This window comes from Physeter macrocephalus, chromosome 7, assembly GCF_002837175.3.
Source record: "Physeter macrocephalus isolate SW-GA chromosome 7, ASM283717v5, whole genome shotgun sequence".
In the NCBI taxonomy this organism is placed as follows: domain Eukaryota; kingdom Metazoa; phylum Chordata; class Mammalia; order Artiodactyla; family Physeteridae; genus Physeter; species Physeter macrocephalus.
This window is the reverse complement of record NC_041220.1, coordinates 113,919,490-113,938,042: the sequence shown is the minus strand read 5'-3', so window position 1 is coordinate 113,938,042 and position 18,553 is coordinate 113,919,490. Positions and strand designations below refer to the sequence as shown.

Below are 18,553 nucleotides of genomic sequence, written 5' to 3'. Positions count from 1 at the left end.
TGAATCTTGTAAAACATCATTTGAATTATACTCCAGACTCACGTATAATAGTGGCTAGAGTTTATGTTTCTTGACCCTCCCTCATCAAACATCCAAGGAGAACATGGAATTTTATATAAGTACATCTTAAATGAATCCTTCTTAAGTAAGACAAATTTCCATTATTTATTTCAAAGTTCCTCTTACCCTTTACAAACCAAGTTGTATTTTCTGATCTTGCGACCAGGTTAATAGCTTTCAAAAGGTTATAATTAAAGTCTGTTGCACCAAACCCTTGAGAAAGTCTGATACTAACATTTTATGACTGCAATAAGTTAGATTATATGTGTCATCATTTTTCCCCGTGGAAACAGACTTTAAAAAGTATTTTCTTCATTTTACCTAACTTTTATTAAATCTTGGAAAAATTCTTAACTCAAAAAGGAAATAATTTTAAATGGCTTAATAGATTGGGGCTTTTATTCTCCCCTTCACAGATGGACCACCTCTTTTTTGTTCCCTGTGTTTTTTATTACAGAAGCTGGTTGTATATTCTTGTATCCAGAAATGACCAGCAGCTTTTAGAGCTTTGAATTTTACTGTTAGCCATCAGGGACAGAACAGGAACTATGTCCGCCCCCTGCTCACACAGAACATCATTTCCTAATAGCAGGCAACCAGAACTTGCCTTAAAACACCTCCCAAGAGGCATCCTAGAGCACATCATTGAGAAACTCTGCATTCTGTTTAAGTAATTAATACCTCAATCAAATTTGTGCTAACATGAGTAGTCAGAAAAATTCATTATTTTTTTTTCCATTCCATGATCTATCAAACAAAAGACTTTTTAATTAAAAAATGTTATTTTTACAAGCTGGAAAGTGCAGCCAATGCATAATGGTTATAGAAACATCCATTTCTTAACTGCCTGCTTTGAAGATGAACATGGGTTGATAATTCTACTTACTGTTTGCGTGATGCCTTTTGATATGCATTAGAGACCTTAGACCTACATCCACATCCATGACACTCTCCGTGTCAATGAGACCATGTAATCAAGATGATTTTTGCTTTGCGGTTTTAATATAGAAGCCATGAATTGAATTCCTCCACTCACTCTTGCACTTAGAGGTAATCTAGAGGCTATAAGAATAGGCCAGGGACTTCCCTGGTGGCGCAGTGGTTAAGAATCCACCTGCCAATGCAAGGGACACAGGTTCGATCCCTGGTCTGGAAGATCCCACATGCCGTGGAGCAACCAAACCCGCGTGCCACAACTACTGAAGCCCACGTGCCATAACTACTGAAGCCCGTGCGCCTAGAGCCGGTGCTCTGCAACAAGAGAAGCCACCACAATGAGAAGCCCGCACACCACAACGAAGAGGAGCCCCCGCTCACCGCAACTAGAGAAAGCCCAGGCGCAGCAACAAAGACCCAATGCAGCCAAATGTTTTTAAAAATTAAAAATTAAAAAAAAAAACAAAACAGAATAGGCCAGTAGCATTAGAATGACTTGGGTGAACGTGAGTGAAAAATCTTGTCATTCTTATCTTGAGATACTATTGTCTAAGGTATAAGGGAAAACTTGGTTTACTCTATGTGTTCATCATTCATTCCTATAATTTTTATCAACTCAAAGTAAGCACCATTGTGCTTACAAGCACCTACAAGGCCATACACATGTGACCTCCCTCCTCTCCAGACCCCCATCTTCTGCTACCTACCTATTGCCTCCTCCATGTTCTTTGAACACACTGAGCATATGCCCACCTCTTGGCCTTGTACTTGCTATTCCCTTGCCTGGAACATTCTTCCTCCTTCTATGTGCATGACGGTCTTGCCTGACCTCTTTCAGGGCTCTCTCCAAGAGTCACTTTATCCTAGGCCTTCACTGATCCCCCAATTAAAAATACCACCACATCCACTCCTCCCAATCCCTACCCCGCTATTTGCTTTAACACTTACCCCCTGACACAACTTTATGTTTTACTTGTTTATTTTTCTACTGTCTTTCTCCATTCACTAGACTACGCAGTCCAGGAGGGCATGCATTTTTATTAATTTTGTTCACTACTGTATCCCCAGTGCCTAGAACATTGCCTCACACTCAATGGGCATTCAGAAAACTGCTAAGTGGATGAATTCATGAGTGAACCCAAAAGGATTCACTGAGCAATTACTCTGCCAGCCTCTGTGTATGATAAAAGACACGTAGAGTGAAGAAAGAAATAACCTGACAATCACGACATTGTTGGTAAATTCTGGGAAAGAAGTGCCGTCATAGGGGTGCTTTGGAAAACAAAAGAAGGGGACCTAGCCCCAAGGGTGGAGGCACTGAGCCCTGAATTATGGGATGAGTGGAAGAGACAGGACCAGAGAGAAGAAGCCCATTAAAGGAACAGACAACCAGAGGTGCAGAGGTGTAGAGATGAGGAAGCATGGCTTATGTGGCAAACTACATCTGTTACAAAAGCTTGAACTTTTCTCTCAAAATCCATGGAAAGCCATGGAAGGGTTTTTCAGCTGAGGCAAGGTAGAAACCTGTAAGCCTTTTAGAAAGCTCTCTCGGGCAGCACTGTGTAGAAAGGGTTGAAGAAGACTGAAAACACAGTGGCTTTTAGATGGATGTCACAGTAGCTTAGGTGAGAGAGAAGCGGGTTGAACAAGAGCATGGCAATGCAGCTGAAGAAGAAGGCAGACTGGGGAATGTTCCTAAGTATAGTATCTGGTGGACCCGGAGCCGGAGGAGTAAACGATCACTCTCGGGCCCGAGTAACGTGCCTTTAGGAAAGGCAATCACCAAATGGGAACTACAGTATTTCTTTAACTTACTTGACTGCCATATTCTACATAATCTTTAAAACTGGAATCTAGCGGGGGTGGGGAAAACAGGAAAGAAAATCAGTGCACTGTGTAATTTCCTACCTGTTTATAACTTTTAAGTTTTCATAGCTCTCCATAGTCTTTTCTGAAAGACCATGAAAATTAGGTGTAAACATTTATCTGCAGATAAGTGATGTCGTTAACTCCACACTTAGAATTTTTCAGTGGCTCATTTGGTTCTTATCTTTTGAATGAGGTTATGTCCATTGTGCAAAATCCTTTAATGAAAAAGTAATACATTCTACATCAGCCAGAGCCTATGTTGAAATGAGTACATTTTAAGGTTTAAATTATAGTTTAACACTTCTGGAGTTAAACTTAAAGAAATATAGTTTAACATGTTGAGATTCTGTATATTACACAGTTTCCAATCTTGAGACATATACAAAGAAATGATTACAGAAAATAAAAGAGACCAGATTATTCTCATCTTAATTGGTCATCTGCAAAGTATATGCAAATATAAAAGTGCCCGCCAAGAAAATACCTAAGAAAGGAACAATTCATTGATTGATAAAAATGGACTAAAAAGATTGACTCTTTGGTTTGGAAGGCTATTTGATTCAAACTTTTTAAGACATGGGGATAACAATAATGGAATTATTTTAGAAATCTTAGAATACTAGAACAACTAGTTTTAATTTTAGGAATAATAAGATACGCTAGCTTGACAAGTGAATAATGAATATATGATATTCTTCATCCAAGTCATTATTCAGGCTGAGAATATAAATAAGTTTAAGAAAGATTAGAAAAGTCAGTCAATGGTTCTATGGCATTTACCCATTACTTTATACATTTGTATTTGTACTAGAAACTACAAAACTACTCAAATGTAGACATCTTAACCAACTGGTAGTAGCATATCCTAACTTCAAAATTATTTTTGATCAGTGAAGCTTTCATTTGTAAGCTTAAATTTATGACCACAATGTCACAGATATATAATGGGATTATTAATCAGAGAATGCTCAAAAAATATATACATGAGCAAAATATTGATCAAAATAGCTATTTGTGTGTGTGTTTACTTACTCGAATGTATGTCAGTGCCTTATATTCAACATTGCTTTTTCCCAGTTCCTCTCTAAAACAATGACACTATCTTTGGCTTGTTACCATTTTTCCTGCCAGCAAGATCAAAGGAGTATATGCACATTTTTGGTAGCTGAGGATATATCCTTGGCAACATAGTTATGAAAATTTATAAGATACGTATTCACAATTCAAAATTAATATTGTCTGAAAAACTGCTTTTATTTTTGGAGTTTAGCAAAAATGGCAGTAGTTTTCTAACAGTGAGAAAAATAATATATTTTTTATAGCCATCCTATGACTTTTATTAACTATTGTGTTAAAATATACAGCTAATATAATTTCATAGATTTCAGAGTTGTGAGTAATCTTTCTAAATCTCTGACTTACTGTGATCATGCAGCGAAGACCAGATTAGAAAATACCAGATATGTTCATCTCTAGTTAAAACATTTGGTTTAAAATTTGCTCTTATTTTAATCTGAAATATTCCCTTCCAGGGTTATATATCAATGTAATGAAATGCCCAATTTTAGTGAACAATATTTTTTCAAGTGGCAGTTAGGTTTATAGTGGGAAACAAACCTGTTTGCATTGAACATATACATTCTCAGTCTAAACATTGAATTAATGTACTTTTTGTTATATAATTTCCTTTCTAACATCAACATTTCAAAAAGTGAAATACTCTGGAGACACTAGGAAAAATGGAATCATAGGCAATGATAAAACCCAAGTCTTTTCTTCACTCTCAGATCTCCTATCACTACAGCTTCCAAATTCTGCCTTTACTTAGCATTAACATTCACTTCCCAAACAATTTACCCAAGTAAGGAAATGATTACACATGTTTATGTGCTAAGGGGAAGGAACCAGTGCAGAGCAGGAGGCTCTGGTACAGATTCAGGGATAATTGATTGAGAAAGAGCCCTGAGGGCGAAAGCAAGGATGGATTCCAGAGTCTACTGGATGCATTTGCCCAGTGGGAGGAGAGCATCTTCCTCCTCTGCTATAGTAAGGAGGGCCACATGGGTTTGAGTTGATGAGAGACATGATGTTGGGGGAATTTATGCCTGAGAGCCTCTGTTTTCTCTGCAAAATCTAAGACGGGGAGAATTTTAAATTGAAGGAGTGAGATAAGTGAGAGAAAGTCAGACCACACAGATAGATGAGATAAGCTCATTAAGAAGGTTGAGTAAATTGAAAAGGAATATATATGGCAAAATATTAACAATTGTTACATATAAGTGATGGATACATGGGTGTACATTATATTACTCTCCCTACCCTTTATTATGTTTAAAATTTTTTGTAATAAAAAGGAAAAAAGAAAAGAATTCATTTTCTTGCAGTTCCTAGGCTTGTAGGCCAGTATTAATTTTTTCATATGTCTAACATTCGATGTCCTTGCCTTCAGTGTCACCGAGTCAGTAAAACTACATCCTACATTTTAAAAAAGGAATCTATAAAGGTGATATTGCACAGTGCACTTTCAGTAACCTAAAGCTGATTATATGAGGAAATTGTTAGTCTTCCTGTGAGGATTACAAAATAATTTATGAGGAACAGATTCTCTGAATGTTCCTAAACATTGTGTATTTTTAATTAAAAAATTATGCATGGGGCTTCCCTGGTGGCGCAGTGGTTGAGAGTCCGCCTGCCGATGCAGCGGACACGGGTTCGTGCCCCGGTCCGGGAAGATCCCACATGCCGCGGAGCGGCTGGGCCCGTGAGCCATGGCCGCTGAGCCTGCGCGTCCGGAGCCTGTGCATCCCACATGCCGCGGAGCGGAGCGGCTGGCCCTGTGAGCCATGGCCGCTGAGCCTGCGCATCCGGAGCCTGTGCTCCGCAACGGGAGAGGCCACGACAGTGAGAGGCCCGCGTACCGCAAAAAACAAAACAAAACAAACAAACAAAAATTATGCATGACCAATTCTTCCTCTAATTACCACTCTAGTCCTTTTTTTATGTTACAGTCTGAATGTAAGATGCTGATTAACTGAAATGTCACACATTAAAAATAAGCTAGCCATTAGTTTAGTGTAATGGAATAAAGAGCTTTTTACATGGAATGAGAGAGTACCTATAACTTTGTTAAAATATACTGAAATTAAAAGTATTTGAAAGAATTGGAAGAAAAGTGCTTAATATTTTTATTTAAAAATAGACATCAAAAGTCAGAATTACAGCTCTCTTTGTGCTCTTTTCTACAATCCCAAAGCATGCCTCACTCTAAATAAAGCCAACAGAATTCCAGCACTGACTTTGTGGTCAAAAAATTGCTAAATCTCAGAACTGCCACATTTCCATTTTAAATGTAAATATTCCCATTCATCTTCCTAAATATTATATTTCTTCTCCTCTCCTCCCCTGCCCCAGTGTCATAGTTTATGCAACAGCTGACAGCATCTTTTGTTCCCTTTTCTGGTGCACGCTACGTGTCACAGCTGACCTTGGCATCGCCTAGTTTGTAAACAAGTTTTTGTGCAGGTCAATTGGCCACATTTCATAAGAGGAAGAATAGAGCAAAACATGTTTCTTTGTAATGCCATTCAATGATTTCCTTTGCAAATCTGCTTCCTGAAGTTTTGCAGATGCAGAAGTCATAGAACGAGTCGGTGTGCTGACAACTGCCTTGCATTTTAAGTGCTTCTAGTAGCAAGATCTCCAGCCTTCTATATGAGACTGATGTGATAGATTTGCAGGTATCTGAAGAAACAGATGCGCTGGAATGGCAAAGATTCTTTCTGTTTCGTTTTAGTTGAAATATAGTTGATTTACAATGTTGTGATCCTTTTTTTTAAAGGAAAAAATCAGAATCCTACTGCATATGCTTAATGTTCTTCAAAAGAGAACAAGAGAGAAGAAAAGACCCATTGTGCACTTCCAACTGAAAATTTTCATTTTCCTTGATGTACAAAACGTCAGCGTATTTCAGCATGACAAATATCAATAGAACCTTACAGAATAGGACAGTTTTAATCAGTCATTTAAGTTTAAATGGTTGCAATATTATGTTTATTGAATTGTTTTTCTTTTCTTAGGGTCCTCTGGGGCCTCCAGGACAAAAGGTAGAGTATAAATAATACTGTGAAGGTAATTATACTCCCATCGCCTAATGGCTAGTCAGAAAAGTGAATGGAATTAGCTACTGTAAGTCATGCCAAAGCAGTCTGGTTTGTGCATTCTGCTTTCTAAAAATACAGTCATGTAATGTTAGCCATTAGATTTCTAATTGACTCCATTATAGAAAAGTCAATAAATCCAGAGCAGACTCTTTTTAAGCTGTTTGCCAAACTTGTAGGTTATTGAAGTTTTAATTCAAATCCTTGAAACATCATGAGAAAACTTAGAATGTGAAGGGTCATAAGACATTGCAAATTAATTGCATGGTCTTGCACAAATATGTGATTGTTAAATGACTGTTAGACCAGAACAAAGGATTTTCTTGTTGCTTGGTGGCTATATTTAAGTGGTCCACTAGTGTCTTCTTTTGCTGAGGTAGCCCAAAAACTGGCTTCCTGATTGTCATTTCAACGTTATCCAGAGCCAATAGAATTGACCCTTTACATTCTGATGGAGAAAGTTTAGCACTTCTAAAATTGCATCAATACTACAGTAGTAAATACATCAGTAGCAGGTAGATGGCCCTTTGCCAATAAAATATCACTAAGTCCCCATTCCCCATCACACCTCCCACCCCATAAAGATGACAAAAAAAGATATTTAACCTGCAGAAAACTAAAGAAAATAATTGTATTACAACAGGTGGAAAAGTGATTATTCTTTATCTTTGGAATCCATCAAAGTTAGAGATGTTTTATCCCCCAAGCTTGGGCATGTGGCATCTGTTGAAACATAATCCCACAAACCAAGTAAAAGCCAATGCGTTGTGAGACAACTTGTGTATAGGAACAATTTGTCCTTAGCAATAATGTCTCTATTAAGTATGGTGTGAAATTGTAAAGCTACCCTAATCCACATGATACTAGGATGAAATTACTGCCTCAGCCTTCGGGAAGGCTGAGGCACTCAGACTTCGGGAAGTCTGAGCCACTCAATATAATCACCAAGAAAGCACTAAGGAACTTGCTATCTCAATTTGTTTTGCATGTAATGACTATATTTTAAATAAACTTTATTTTTTAAGCAGTTTTAGATTTATAATTACTATTTTAATTTTTTTCCATTATTCTTAAAGAAATTTAATATTATACAGCTACTAAGAAAAATCTGTTTTCTAGTGCTAAACAAAAAGTAAGCACATTCTATTGAAAAATGGTTTCGGGCTTCCCTGGTGGCGCAGTGGTTGAGAGTCTGCCTGCCGATGCAGGGGACGTGGGTTCGTGCCCCGGTCCGGGAAGATCCCACATGCCGTGGAGCGGCTGGGCCCGTGAGCCGTGGCCGCTGAGCCTGCGCGTCCGGAGCCTGCGCTCCGCAACCGAAGAGGCCACGACAGTGAGAGGCCCGCGTACCGAAAAAAAAAAAAAAAAAAAAAAGTGGTTTCTACGGAGCCTCAAAGGAAGCTGTGTGAAGGGAAATCACTATTTGAAAACATTTGTTAATGTTTCTGTAGCCGGTTAAATGTCAGATTTTCTCAGGTAGTAATTAGCTTTCTTATTCTCAGTTCAACCACCTATGTCCAGTCATTGTACTCACCCCAGTGCATGTGTGCACACTTCCAAGTGTGCGTGCACATACACACACACACACACACACACTTAAGATAATATTTTATGTGTAGAAGTTGTGTTGTTCCTAGCTGGTGTTTACCATTTGCAACACCCTTTCTAGTTTGCTTTGGAAGATGTATTCACACTCATGTGGTTTAAACACTTCCTGAGAGTCTCGGGGAAATGCTTTCAAATATAACAAAGTTGAGTTTACAACATGGGTTCTTTATTTGTCTAATTGTGGAGCAAGTGGGTGTTATTTTAATTACCTTTCATTTTATGTTATTTAATTTCATGAAATTCAGGAGTTACTGCTACTGCTAGGCTTTTTCCAGATGAAACTAAGCATATTTAATTTTTTAAAAATATTTGTTTATTTATTTGGTTGCACTGGGTCTTAGCTGCAGCAGGTGGGCTCCTTAGTTGTGGCTCCATATGGGATCTAGTTCCCTGACCAGGGATCGAAGCCAGGCTCCCTGCACTGGGAGCGCAGAGTCTTATCCACTGCGCCACCAGGGAAGCCCCAGCAAGTTTAATTCTTTTGTGTGTGTTTACATATTTGTTTGTTTGTTTGTTTGTTTATTTATAACATCTTTATTGGAGTATAATTGCTTTACAATGGTGTGTTAGTTTCTGCTTTATAACAAAGTGAATCAGCTATACATTTACATATATCCCCATATCTCCTCCCTCTTGCATCTCCCTCCCACCCTCCCTATCCCACCCCTCTAGGTGGACACAAAGCACCGAGCTGATCTCCCTGTGCCATGTGGCTGCTTCCCAATAGCTATCTATTTTACATTTGGTAGTGTATATATGTCCATGCCATGTTTATTAAAAGCACCCAAATTTAGAGCTATGTGGCCTTCTGATAGCTCTAAATCTCAATTTATGATGTGAATTTCTTTAAAGTCATATTAGCATTAAGAAGATATTTACAAACATGTTTACATTTAACTTAATGGTTTTTGGAAAAGCTTGATGAATCTGTTTACATTATTGTATATTTGAACACAGTAGATAAGATCTGAAAAACATAGCCTCCCAGACATGTTTTTAGCAAGGTAAAGTTATGGCTGACATAACTAATACAATATAAATTTAGAATTGAAATATTTTGTGACTATGATATCAATTTATTTCAATCATGTGTCTCCTTAGGGTTCTGTTGGAGCACCTGGAATTCCAGGGATGAATGGGCAAAAGGTGAGTTCTATAGAATATACTACTTTTGATCATTTGGAGAGGATTAAAATCACAGTTTTTCTAGTCACTAATGTTGGTAATAAGTTTATGTGCTCATAAAAATATTACATATACTTTTGAAATATAGGAATATTATGGGGCAAATGATCAAATTAGTTTAATTTTTAAACTAGTACATTAAATAGCCAGAAACTCTTAGAAAATTTTCCATTTTATTTTGATATGTATGAGACACAACTATATGTCTCCCATAAATATATTTGGAGAATGGAAAATGCTGTGTTTAACATTAATTGTGCTAAAATGCACTCTGGTTTATTCTTGTTATGGCAGGCTGATATGCATTATTTCTTTCATTAGCAAAAGTTATTCCTACAGAGGGACCCTATTGGAATCTTGTGAATTCAGAAGCAAGCTTTTTTTGCTGTTAAGCAAAATTAGGAGTTAGACTTGCTAAGCTCTGGGAGTGCACTTTTACTGTACTGTTAATAATGAGGAAAAATTTAAGTAAAAAAGAGCCCACAGCTCTACATAGACATATCTATGTGCCTGTGTACATTTATTCCTGCAAGATACTTGCAGTTGGACAAAGCAGCTAGCTGTATCCCACAGGTGGATCTGATATTCTGTGCTCCTTAACACTGCTGATTTGCTCTTCAATCTGGAACCTCGACAGAGACCAGGAAAGCCATTGTGGTGGCTACCAAAGCCGCTATCTGGGCCCATCTACCAGGAGCCAAAGAGCTGAGCTAGGGACTTTCCTGTCTCCCTCAGGGCTTTTGGACTGGCCCTTTGAAATCCTGTGACTCATCAGCTTGTCTTCCCAGAGGACTTTAAATCCAGGCACTCTGAATTGAGTTCTGAAATCATAAGGAGCCCAACCCTCACAGACTTCCTTGTGACCTCTCCCATAGTGTCCACATTGTCTTCTCCAATGAGACATAAACAATAACAATTTAAAACCTACTGAGTGGCTAAGAACATGGGTCTGCCACTTAGAGACTGTGAATTTTGGCAAAGTCCTTGAATTCTCTGGCTTCAGTTTCCTCATTTGTAAAAGGGAGACAGTAGCAATTCCTACCTAATAAGGTTAATGTGAGGCTTAAATGAGGAAATAGGCATAAAGCCCTTGTGACCATGTTTGATATGACTATTAATCTTTTCCTTCATCTCATTTTAGTGAAATTCTGGAAATTTGATGGACCTATGTTTTTGGTTTTTTAAAATTTTTATTTATTTATTCATTTATTTTTGGCTGCGTTGGGTCTTCGTTGCTGCCCACAGGCTTTCTCTAGTTGCAGTGAGCGGGGGCTACTCTTCGTTGCAGTGCACGGGCTTCTCATTGCGGACTTTCCTGTCTCCCTCAGGGCTTTTGGACTGGCCCTTTGAAATCCTGTGACTCATCAGCTTGTCTTCCCAGAGGACTTTAAATCCAGGCACTCTGAATTGAGTTCTGAAATCATAAGGAGCCCAACCCTCACAGACTTCCTTGTGACCTCTCCCATAGTGTCCACATTGTCTTCTCCAATGAGACATAAACAATAACAATTTAAAACCTACTGAGTGGCTAAGAACATGGGTCTGCCACTTAGAGACTGTGAATTTTGGCAAAGTCCTTGAATTCTCTGGCTTCAGTTTCCTCATTTGTAAAAGGGAGACAGTAGCAATTCCTACCTAATAAGGTTAATGTGAGGCTTAAATGAGGAAATAGGCATAAAGCCCTTGTGACCATGTTTGATATGACTATTAATCTTTTCCTTCATCTCATTTTAGTGAAATTCTGGAAATTTGATGGACCTATGTTTTTGGTTTTTTAAAATTTTTATTTATTTATTCATTTATTTTTGGCTGCGTTGGGTCTTCGTTGCTGCCCACAGGCTTTCTCTAGTTGCAGTGAGCGGGGGCTACTCTTCGTTGCAGTGCACGGGCTTCTCATTGCGGTGACTTCTCTTGTGGTGGAGCACGGGCTCTAGGCGCGCGGGCTCAGTAGTTGTGGCTCGTGGGCTCTTTTGCTCTGCGGCGTATGGGATCTTCCTAGACCAGGGCTCGAACCCGTGTTCCCTGCGTTGGCAGGTGGATTCTTAACCACTGCGCCACCAGGGAAGTCCCTTGACCTATGTTTTAAGAGACTCTCTTTTTCCAGAATTTCTCGACTCCCAAGTGAAATTAGTGTTGTTAACCAAATCTTATGGTAGCCTGTGGTCCACAAATCAAATATTGGGCTCTCATCAGTAGTTAAATGCCCATGTCACAGCCCTATTTTCCACTTAGTAAAATGTATATCCATTTGCTTCACAAATCCTGGTAAAGACAAGATTAACTTTCTATTTAGAATATTGCAGCTCATGGAGGGAAACATGAGCAAAAATTTGAAAGTGTACTCATTCTATGAAGAATTTGAAAATTATGTGACTCAAGATAATATTTAGAAAGGACAAAATATTCATATAACATAAATGCTGTTTTTAACATTTGGTGAAAAAAAACAAAACTTGTATGCCTAAGGTTAATGTTTTGCTTTCTCTTTGTTTCTTTTCTTTTTCCAACTTTGAGACAATTATGAAAATTCATAGAAACCTTTACCCTGAAACAAAACAACTTTAAAACTGTCAAATATATGCTTATGAAGACTGCACATTCTTTATTTTTGCAAAGGAGATATGCAATTTCCTTAGCAAGGGAAAGGAATGTGACATTTTCTTGTCCTACTCACCACGTTTAAATTATATTTCAAGGAAATAGAGAGTTAATATTTGCAGTTTTACGTCTTGTTATACATCTTGATAGCATTTTTAAAGTGTTTTCTGTAAAACCTAGGGAAGCTACTTTATGAAGGTATCAGCAAAATGTAGTTCAAGATTTTTTTTCCTACTCCATAGAACTTAACTAAAACTTTGTGTTAATCCTAGCCATTATCTAACATTTGTAATACTTGTTACATCATCTTTAGGACAATAAGGTGCAAAAACATGAGTCCACTGAAAAAGCAGATCATTTAGACAGTAAAAACAAAGCTGAAAATGGAGTAATAATTCTATACTTAGAGCTATGAAATGTATCTTGGTTCTCTAGAATTTATTTTCCAGAAAGAGAGCTTACAATGACATTAATAATTTTTTAAAGCACCTCGATGTCCTTAAACTGTCTTAAGAAAAAAAATTTTTTGCACCTCACAATTTCACTTTTTTCAAAGAAGTACTTTTGATGCTTAGAAGATCATTTTCAAGTAATGGTTAAGGATCAATATGATTTCTAAGCCATCAGAAACATGGCAAATAACAACTAGAAAATAAAAAGATTTCTCTTTTGTAAAAACAAAGAAACTGGTTTAAGCAAATATTTTGTTAGTCTATCCCTAAAATATTTCCCATCCATTCAGATTGACAAAATTGGTGATTGGCTTTGGCCAATAGCTTGGTGATGACATTTTTTTTTTACATTATTTTTCTTTAAATTTTGGTCAACTTGATTGCTAATCTGAATATTTCTTATTTGTGTAATGGTCCTCCAGTTCTTCAGATCGTACTGGGAAAAAAGACTTACATAAGCAGTAACATGGCATTCAACTCCAATCTAGCCCCTTCTGGCATCACAATCTATCAAGGGCTACTAAGCACCCTTCTCTGAAAAGTGGGAGGTGGTGTGGTATGTGGTCCTTGCAGTCCGAGGGAGAAGGCTTCAAGACCTTGTCCTCCTTTGGGCAGGTTACTTAAATGTTTCTAAGGCTCCAGTGTAAGATATTAATATAGACTTTGCAGTATTAACTAGCTAATGTATCTAAGTAAACATAATGTAGTAGGGGCTCAATAAATATTATCAAGTATCTGTAGTAGTATCACACTTTAAGAATTTCAACAAATGAGCCCTGGGCTTACCCTGAAGAAGGAAGTGAAGCCAGTTGAATTTATGATGGGAAGAAAATGAAGATGCAAAGTCACACATGAAGGTAAAATATTTCTCTCTCCCCTGACACTTTCTCCACTGATGCACCCCATTCCCAGTAGTTGGAATACAAATACTATAGATAAGGGAAAGAGAAAGAGGAAGACACATCTCACATGATTTCGAAAGCTCAGTCACCGGTGTGGGGTCCTGTAGGAGCGCTGACCTGGAGTTGAGATAGTCTGTGCTCTTTCACATCATGTGCAGCCTTTGAAAGTTCCTCTTCCTCTCTAGGCTCAAGGTGGCTTCATTTGTAGTATGAGAGAAGGGGCTGTACTAATTTATTTCTAAGTCTCTAAGAGATACTGTGCATCCACAAAAAGTCACCCATGTCTCTTTTCCAATTCAACCAGCTTCTAGCAACCTCTGTCTCCATTTCTGAAAGCAGTTGTTTCCATAATTTGGACTTCTTCCCAATAGCCAAAGCAGTTAGGGTAAATGTAATGCTAGGTCTTACCCAAAAAAGTAAAATGTTGCCTTCTTTGCCTCTGGCTAATTGCACTGGGCACAAAAATTTCTGTAATTCTCATGAACAGATCTTGTTGGTTCAGAGGTATTATAAACATTTTATTTGTGCCCCTTAGTTCATTCTCTCTCTCTCTCACACACACACACACACATGCATATATGAAGAGATGTATATCTGAATATTTGTCAATTAAATCCTACTTAGATACTGGAGAAGTGGGCTTTTAAAATTATTTTGTGGTAGAAGCATTTTTTAGACTAAAGAATCCATTGACAAAATAAATTGCTGTCTGTAATTTTTGTTTCTATGTATATTTATATATATATTATGTATATAATTTGTGTTTGTATGTATATTTATATATTATGTGTATTTAAATATATATAGGTATATATATCTATATATATATATAGATATCAACTCTTAATAGGTGTTATTAGAACCCTGCTTTTTTTCTACTCTTTTCACATTTTCACTTTAATTGACATACATAAGAATAAATCATCATTATCACAATATATTTGAATAGCAAGCAGTGCCCAGCACTGTACAAATGCCATAGGAGAAGAGATCTGGGGGTAATGATAGGGCACATTAAAGGTCTACTTTGTGCAGCTCTCACATCCTTGTCTCTGTTACCATAAAATTAATGTTAAAGAGTTTCAGGATTAAAAGCAAATTATTTTGTCAAAGGAAGGTAGAATTTTTCTGAGGATCCAGAGTCATAGTTTTGCTTCCAAAGCAAAAGATAAATATCAGATGATCTTGTTTCATGTATTTTTCAAATACTTTCTATAGTTTATTATATTTAAAACTTCAAAATAAAATATTGATATTAGTGTATCATCTTGAATCTATCCCAGATAGCTATATGATTTTTAAGTAACATTAAAATTTAATTAGTTTATAGCTATGGTATTAAGAGTTCCTTTTCATCTCTTATCCATGAGTCTTACAGTTCTCCACTGACATTAATCCTCACAGCATACTTCTAATAGCATTTTTATTGTAAGTATATTTAGAGAACAGATAAATGGAAGCTCTCAGACTTCCAAAGGTCAAGCTGTTGATTCAAGTCTATACAGTGAGCTGTATACAACGAACTCAATATTTTTTATCCCTTATTCACTTTCTGTACCCACTAAATGAACTCTTTTCTTTTGCTACCTTGACTTTATCGTTAAAATGTCTGAATTAAATTCCTGAAGCATTTAAGTATGTTGTAGTTCTGCTTATATCCTGGCTAGTTAGCGTAAATTTACCCAGTGATCTATTACCCAATATAATTATAACTTTCCAATTTTAGACTTTAAGAAAAGATACAGCGAGTAAATGAAGTGATTGATGTTTGATTCCAGATTAATTAATAGTTTAGGGAAATTATCTTACAGCAATTTAATACTTTGCAGGTTAAAGTTGAGAGTTAAATTATTTTTGTTAATTTTTCTGCCTTTTGAAGTTAGTGACTATGTACATTAGAATTCTAAGAATACATGACTGTGTTTTCTCTGGTAACTATGATAATAGGATGCTTTCTATCTTCTTGAAGAAACATCATCACTTTCCTATTACAGGATATTTCTCTTTTTTCCAGTTTTATTGAAATATAATTGGCATATATCACTGTATGATTTTTAGGTATATAGCATAAAGGTTTGACTTACATATATAGTGAAATGACTACCACAATAAGTTTAGTTAGCATTCACCATCTCATATAGATAACAATAAAAAGAAATGGAAGAAAAAAAAGAAAAAAATTTCTCCTTATAATGAGAACTCTTAGGATTACTCTCTTAACTTTCATATACATCGTACAACAATGGTAGCTATAGTTATCATGTTGTACATTACATCTTTAGCATCTTATAATCCGAAGTTTGTACCTTTGGGGAAGGTCACCTTCCTGAAATGGTCACCTTCCGTCAATTCCTACTCTACCCAAAACCTCCAAGCCCCAAGCTCTGGGAACTACAAATCTGATCTCTTTTTCTGTGAGTTTGTTTTTTTGTTGTTTGTGTTTGTTTGTTCTTGTTTTTTCAGATTCTCATAAGGGTGAGATCATAAAATATTTTTGTCTTTCTCTGTCTGACTTATTTCACTTAACATAATGCCCTAAAGGTCCATCCATGTTGTCACAAATGTCAGGATTTCCTCGTTTATTATGGCTGAACAATATTCCGTTGTATATGTATATACACCATAACTTCTTTATCCATTCATCTGTGGTTGGACACTAGGGTTGTTTCCACGTTTTGGCTATTGTAAGTAATGTTGCTGTGAACATGGGGTGCAGATATCTTTTTAATTTAGTGTTTTCATTTCCTTTGTATATATTCCCTGAAGTGGAATTGCTGAATCATGTGGTAGTTCTATTTTTAATTTTTTGAGGATCCTCCATACTGTTTTCCATAGTGGATGCACCAATTTACAGTCCCACCAACAGTGCACAAGTGTTCTCTTTTCTCCACATCCTCATGAGCTTTTGTTATCTCGTGTCTTTTTTGATGATAGCCATTCTGACAGGTGTGATGCGATATCTCATTGTGGTTTTGATTTGCATTTCCCTGATGATTAGTGATGTTGAGCATCTTTTCATGTGCCTGTTGGCAATTCATATACAGGATCTTTCATATAGTAAAATCACATCATCCCTGAGTTCTATGCATATATTCTCAGACATTTTTATATACGAGCTTACTCTTAAAGGACTTTTCACTCAATTTTACTTGTTAAGTGAAACAAAAGCTATTTCTATTCTTTATATAATTAATTTTAAGTTCTTTTATAAGGGGATAAAAAGTTGGTTGAAAGAAGTACTGTAATGCTGGCTTGAAATAAAGCAATTATAGTAATTTTTTTTAAAAAAACACTTTCCCCCTGACTTCATTTAGCCATGTTACTTTCATAAAAGTTAATACTAGTTATCATTCTGCTAAAGGGTAATATTGGGAGAGGGAAGACTAAATAGTTGAGGAAATGGTATTGGTGGGGGAAGGGGTGTGAGAGGAAGGAAAGCTGATCACAGACTGTTGCAAAACAAAGCAACAGCAATGGAAATGTGTTTGAATGAATTATGACATCGAGTCCACTTATTTTCCACTTTAGTTGAAAAGACACTATATTTTATAGATGAGATTACCAAAATATTATTTACTAGATCTGATTAAACTGCATATATAATCTGGTGATTTTTTTAAAAACTTACCTTAAACATTTTCATTGATTTATTTACCAATTCCTTCATTCAACCAATCTTTCTTCAGCCTTTACTACTAAGTACAAGGCACCATCTGAGCACTGACATTAACGCTGTCTCTGCCCTCATGGAATTTCAGCCTATGGTAGATAAGGACATTATATGAAGTTATACTAAAAATCTGTTAAATGACAATGCTGTTAAGTACTACAGCGGAGGAGCACAGGACAGCCTGGCCTCGTGCAAAAGGGTCAAGTAATGCTTCCCTGAATAGGCGACTTTAGGTGCAACTTTAACAGTGAACAGCAGTTGGTAAAGGGAAGAGAAAATATCACTACGTTGCAGTACTTACAGTTCAAGATAGACAACCTTGGTCTTAGAATTTTGTTCCTAAAACACCATATTATTAACCACTTTAGGGTTTTTGTATTCATCTTGGACTACTTTTTTTCCAAGTTTCTTACCACTAAAATAGTAAGTCACTATAAATCACAAAGCCTGTTCTTGTATCATTAGATCTGATCTCTGAATAACATTCTTGATTTTGAAATTTGCATTAAAAATAAGGCTGCAATGAAATAACTTATTGTGACAATCATAACAGCTTAACATTTACCCAATTCCATCTGTTTGATACTAGGCCACATTGCCAAGGGGATAGGAACCATTACCCAATTATGAAACAGCATCAGTGGGGTTAATTTAGGAGAAATTGAATTTCTTTCAGGATCTTCTTCTCTGTCTTCCCTGCCCAATGCAGAGAATAGAAGAGTGCAGTATGTAATACTAACATGTATTTAGCATTTACTAACTGCCAGGCACTGTCCTAAGTTTACCTCACTTATTCCTCACAGCAATTCTATGAAGTGGATACTATTATTATCTCCATTTTATTAATGAGGAAACCAAGGCACAGAAAGGATATTTAGCCCAGGGTCACTGAGGTGTTCGTGGTAGAGTTCAACTTCAAAGCCAGTTTGTTGGCTCCAACCGTTAAGAGTGTGGATTTTAAATTCAGAAAATTCCATCTTTGCTGTTCAGTATATGTATGATCTTGGACAAGGTACTTTCCTTCTCTGAGCTTTAGTTTCTTCATTTGTCAAATGAAGATTGTCATGTTTACCTCAAAGTTTAATTGGACAAAATAAAGGACGAATAGAATGTTAA

General features: G+C 36.7%; 1 protein-coding gene across 1 annotated transcript in view; it reads left to right on the top strand.

Annotated features, from left to right (window-relative positions):
* COL25A1 (collagen type XXV alpha 1 chain) overlaps positions 1–18,553 on the top strand; it is a 476,840-nt gene that overhangs the window by 364,080 nt on the left and 94,207 nt on the right. Inside the window, exons 11-12 of the mRNA XM_055086170.1 lie at positions 6,942–6,968; positions 9,732–9,776. Coding sequence (XP_054942145.1) covers positions 6,942–6,968; positions 9,732–9,776 — 72 coding nt within the window. The remainder of the gene's footprint in view (positions 1–6,941; positions 6,969–9,731; positions 9,777–18,553) is intronic.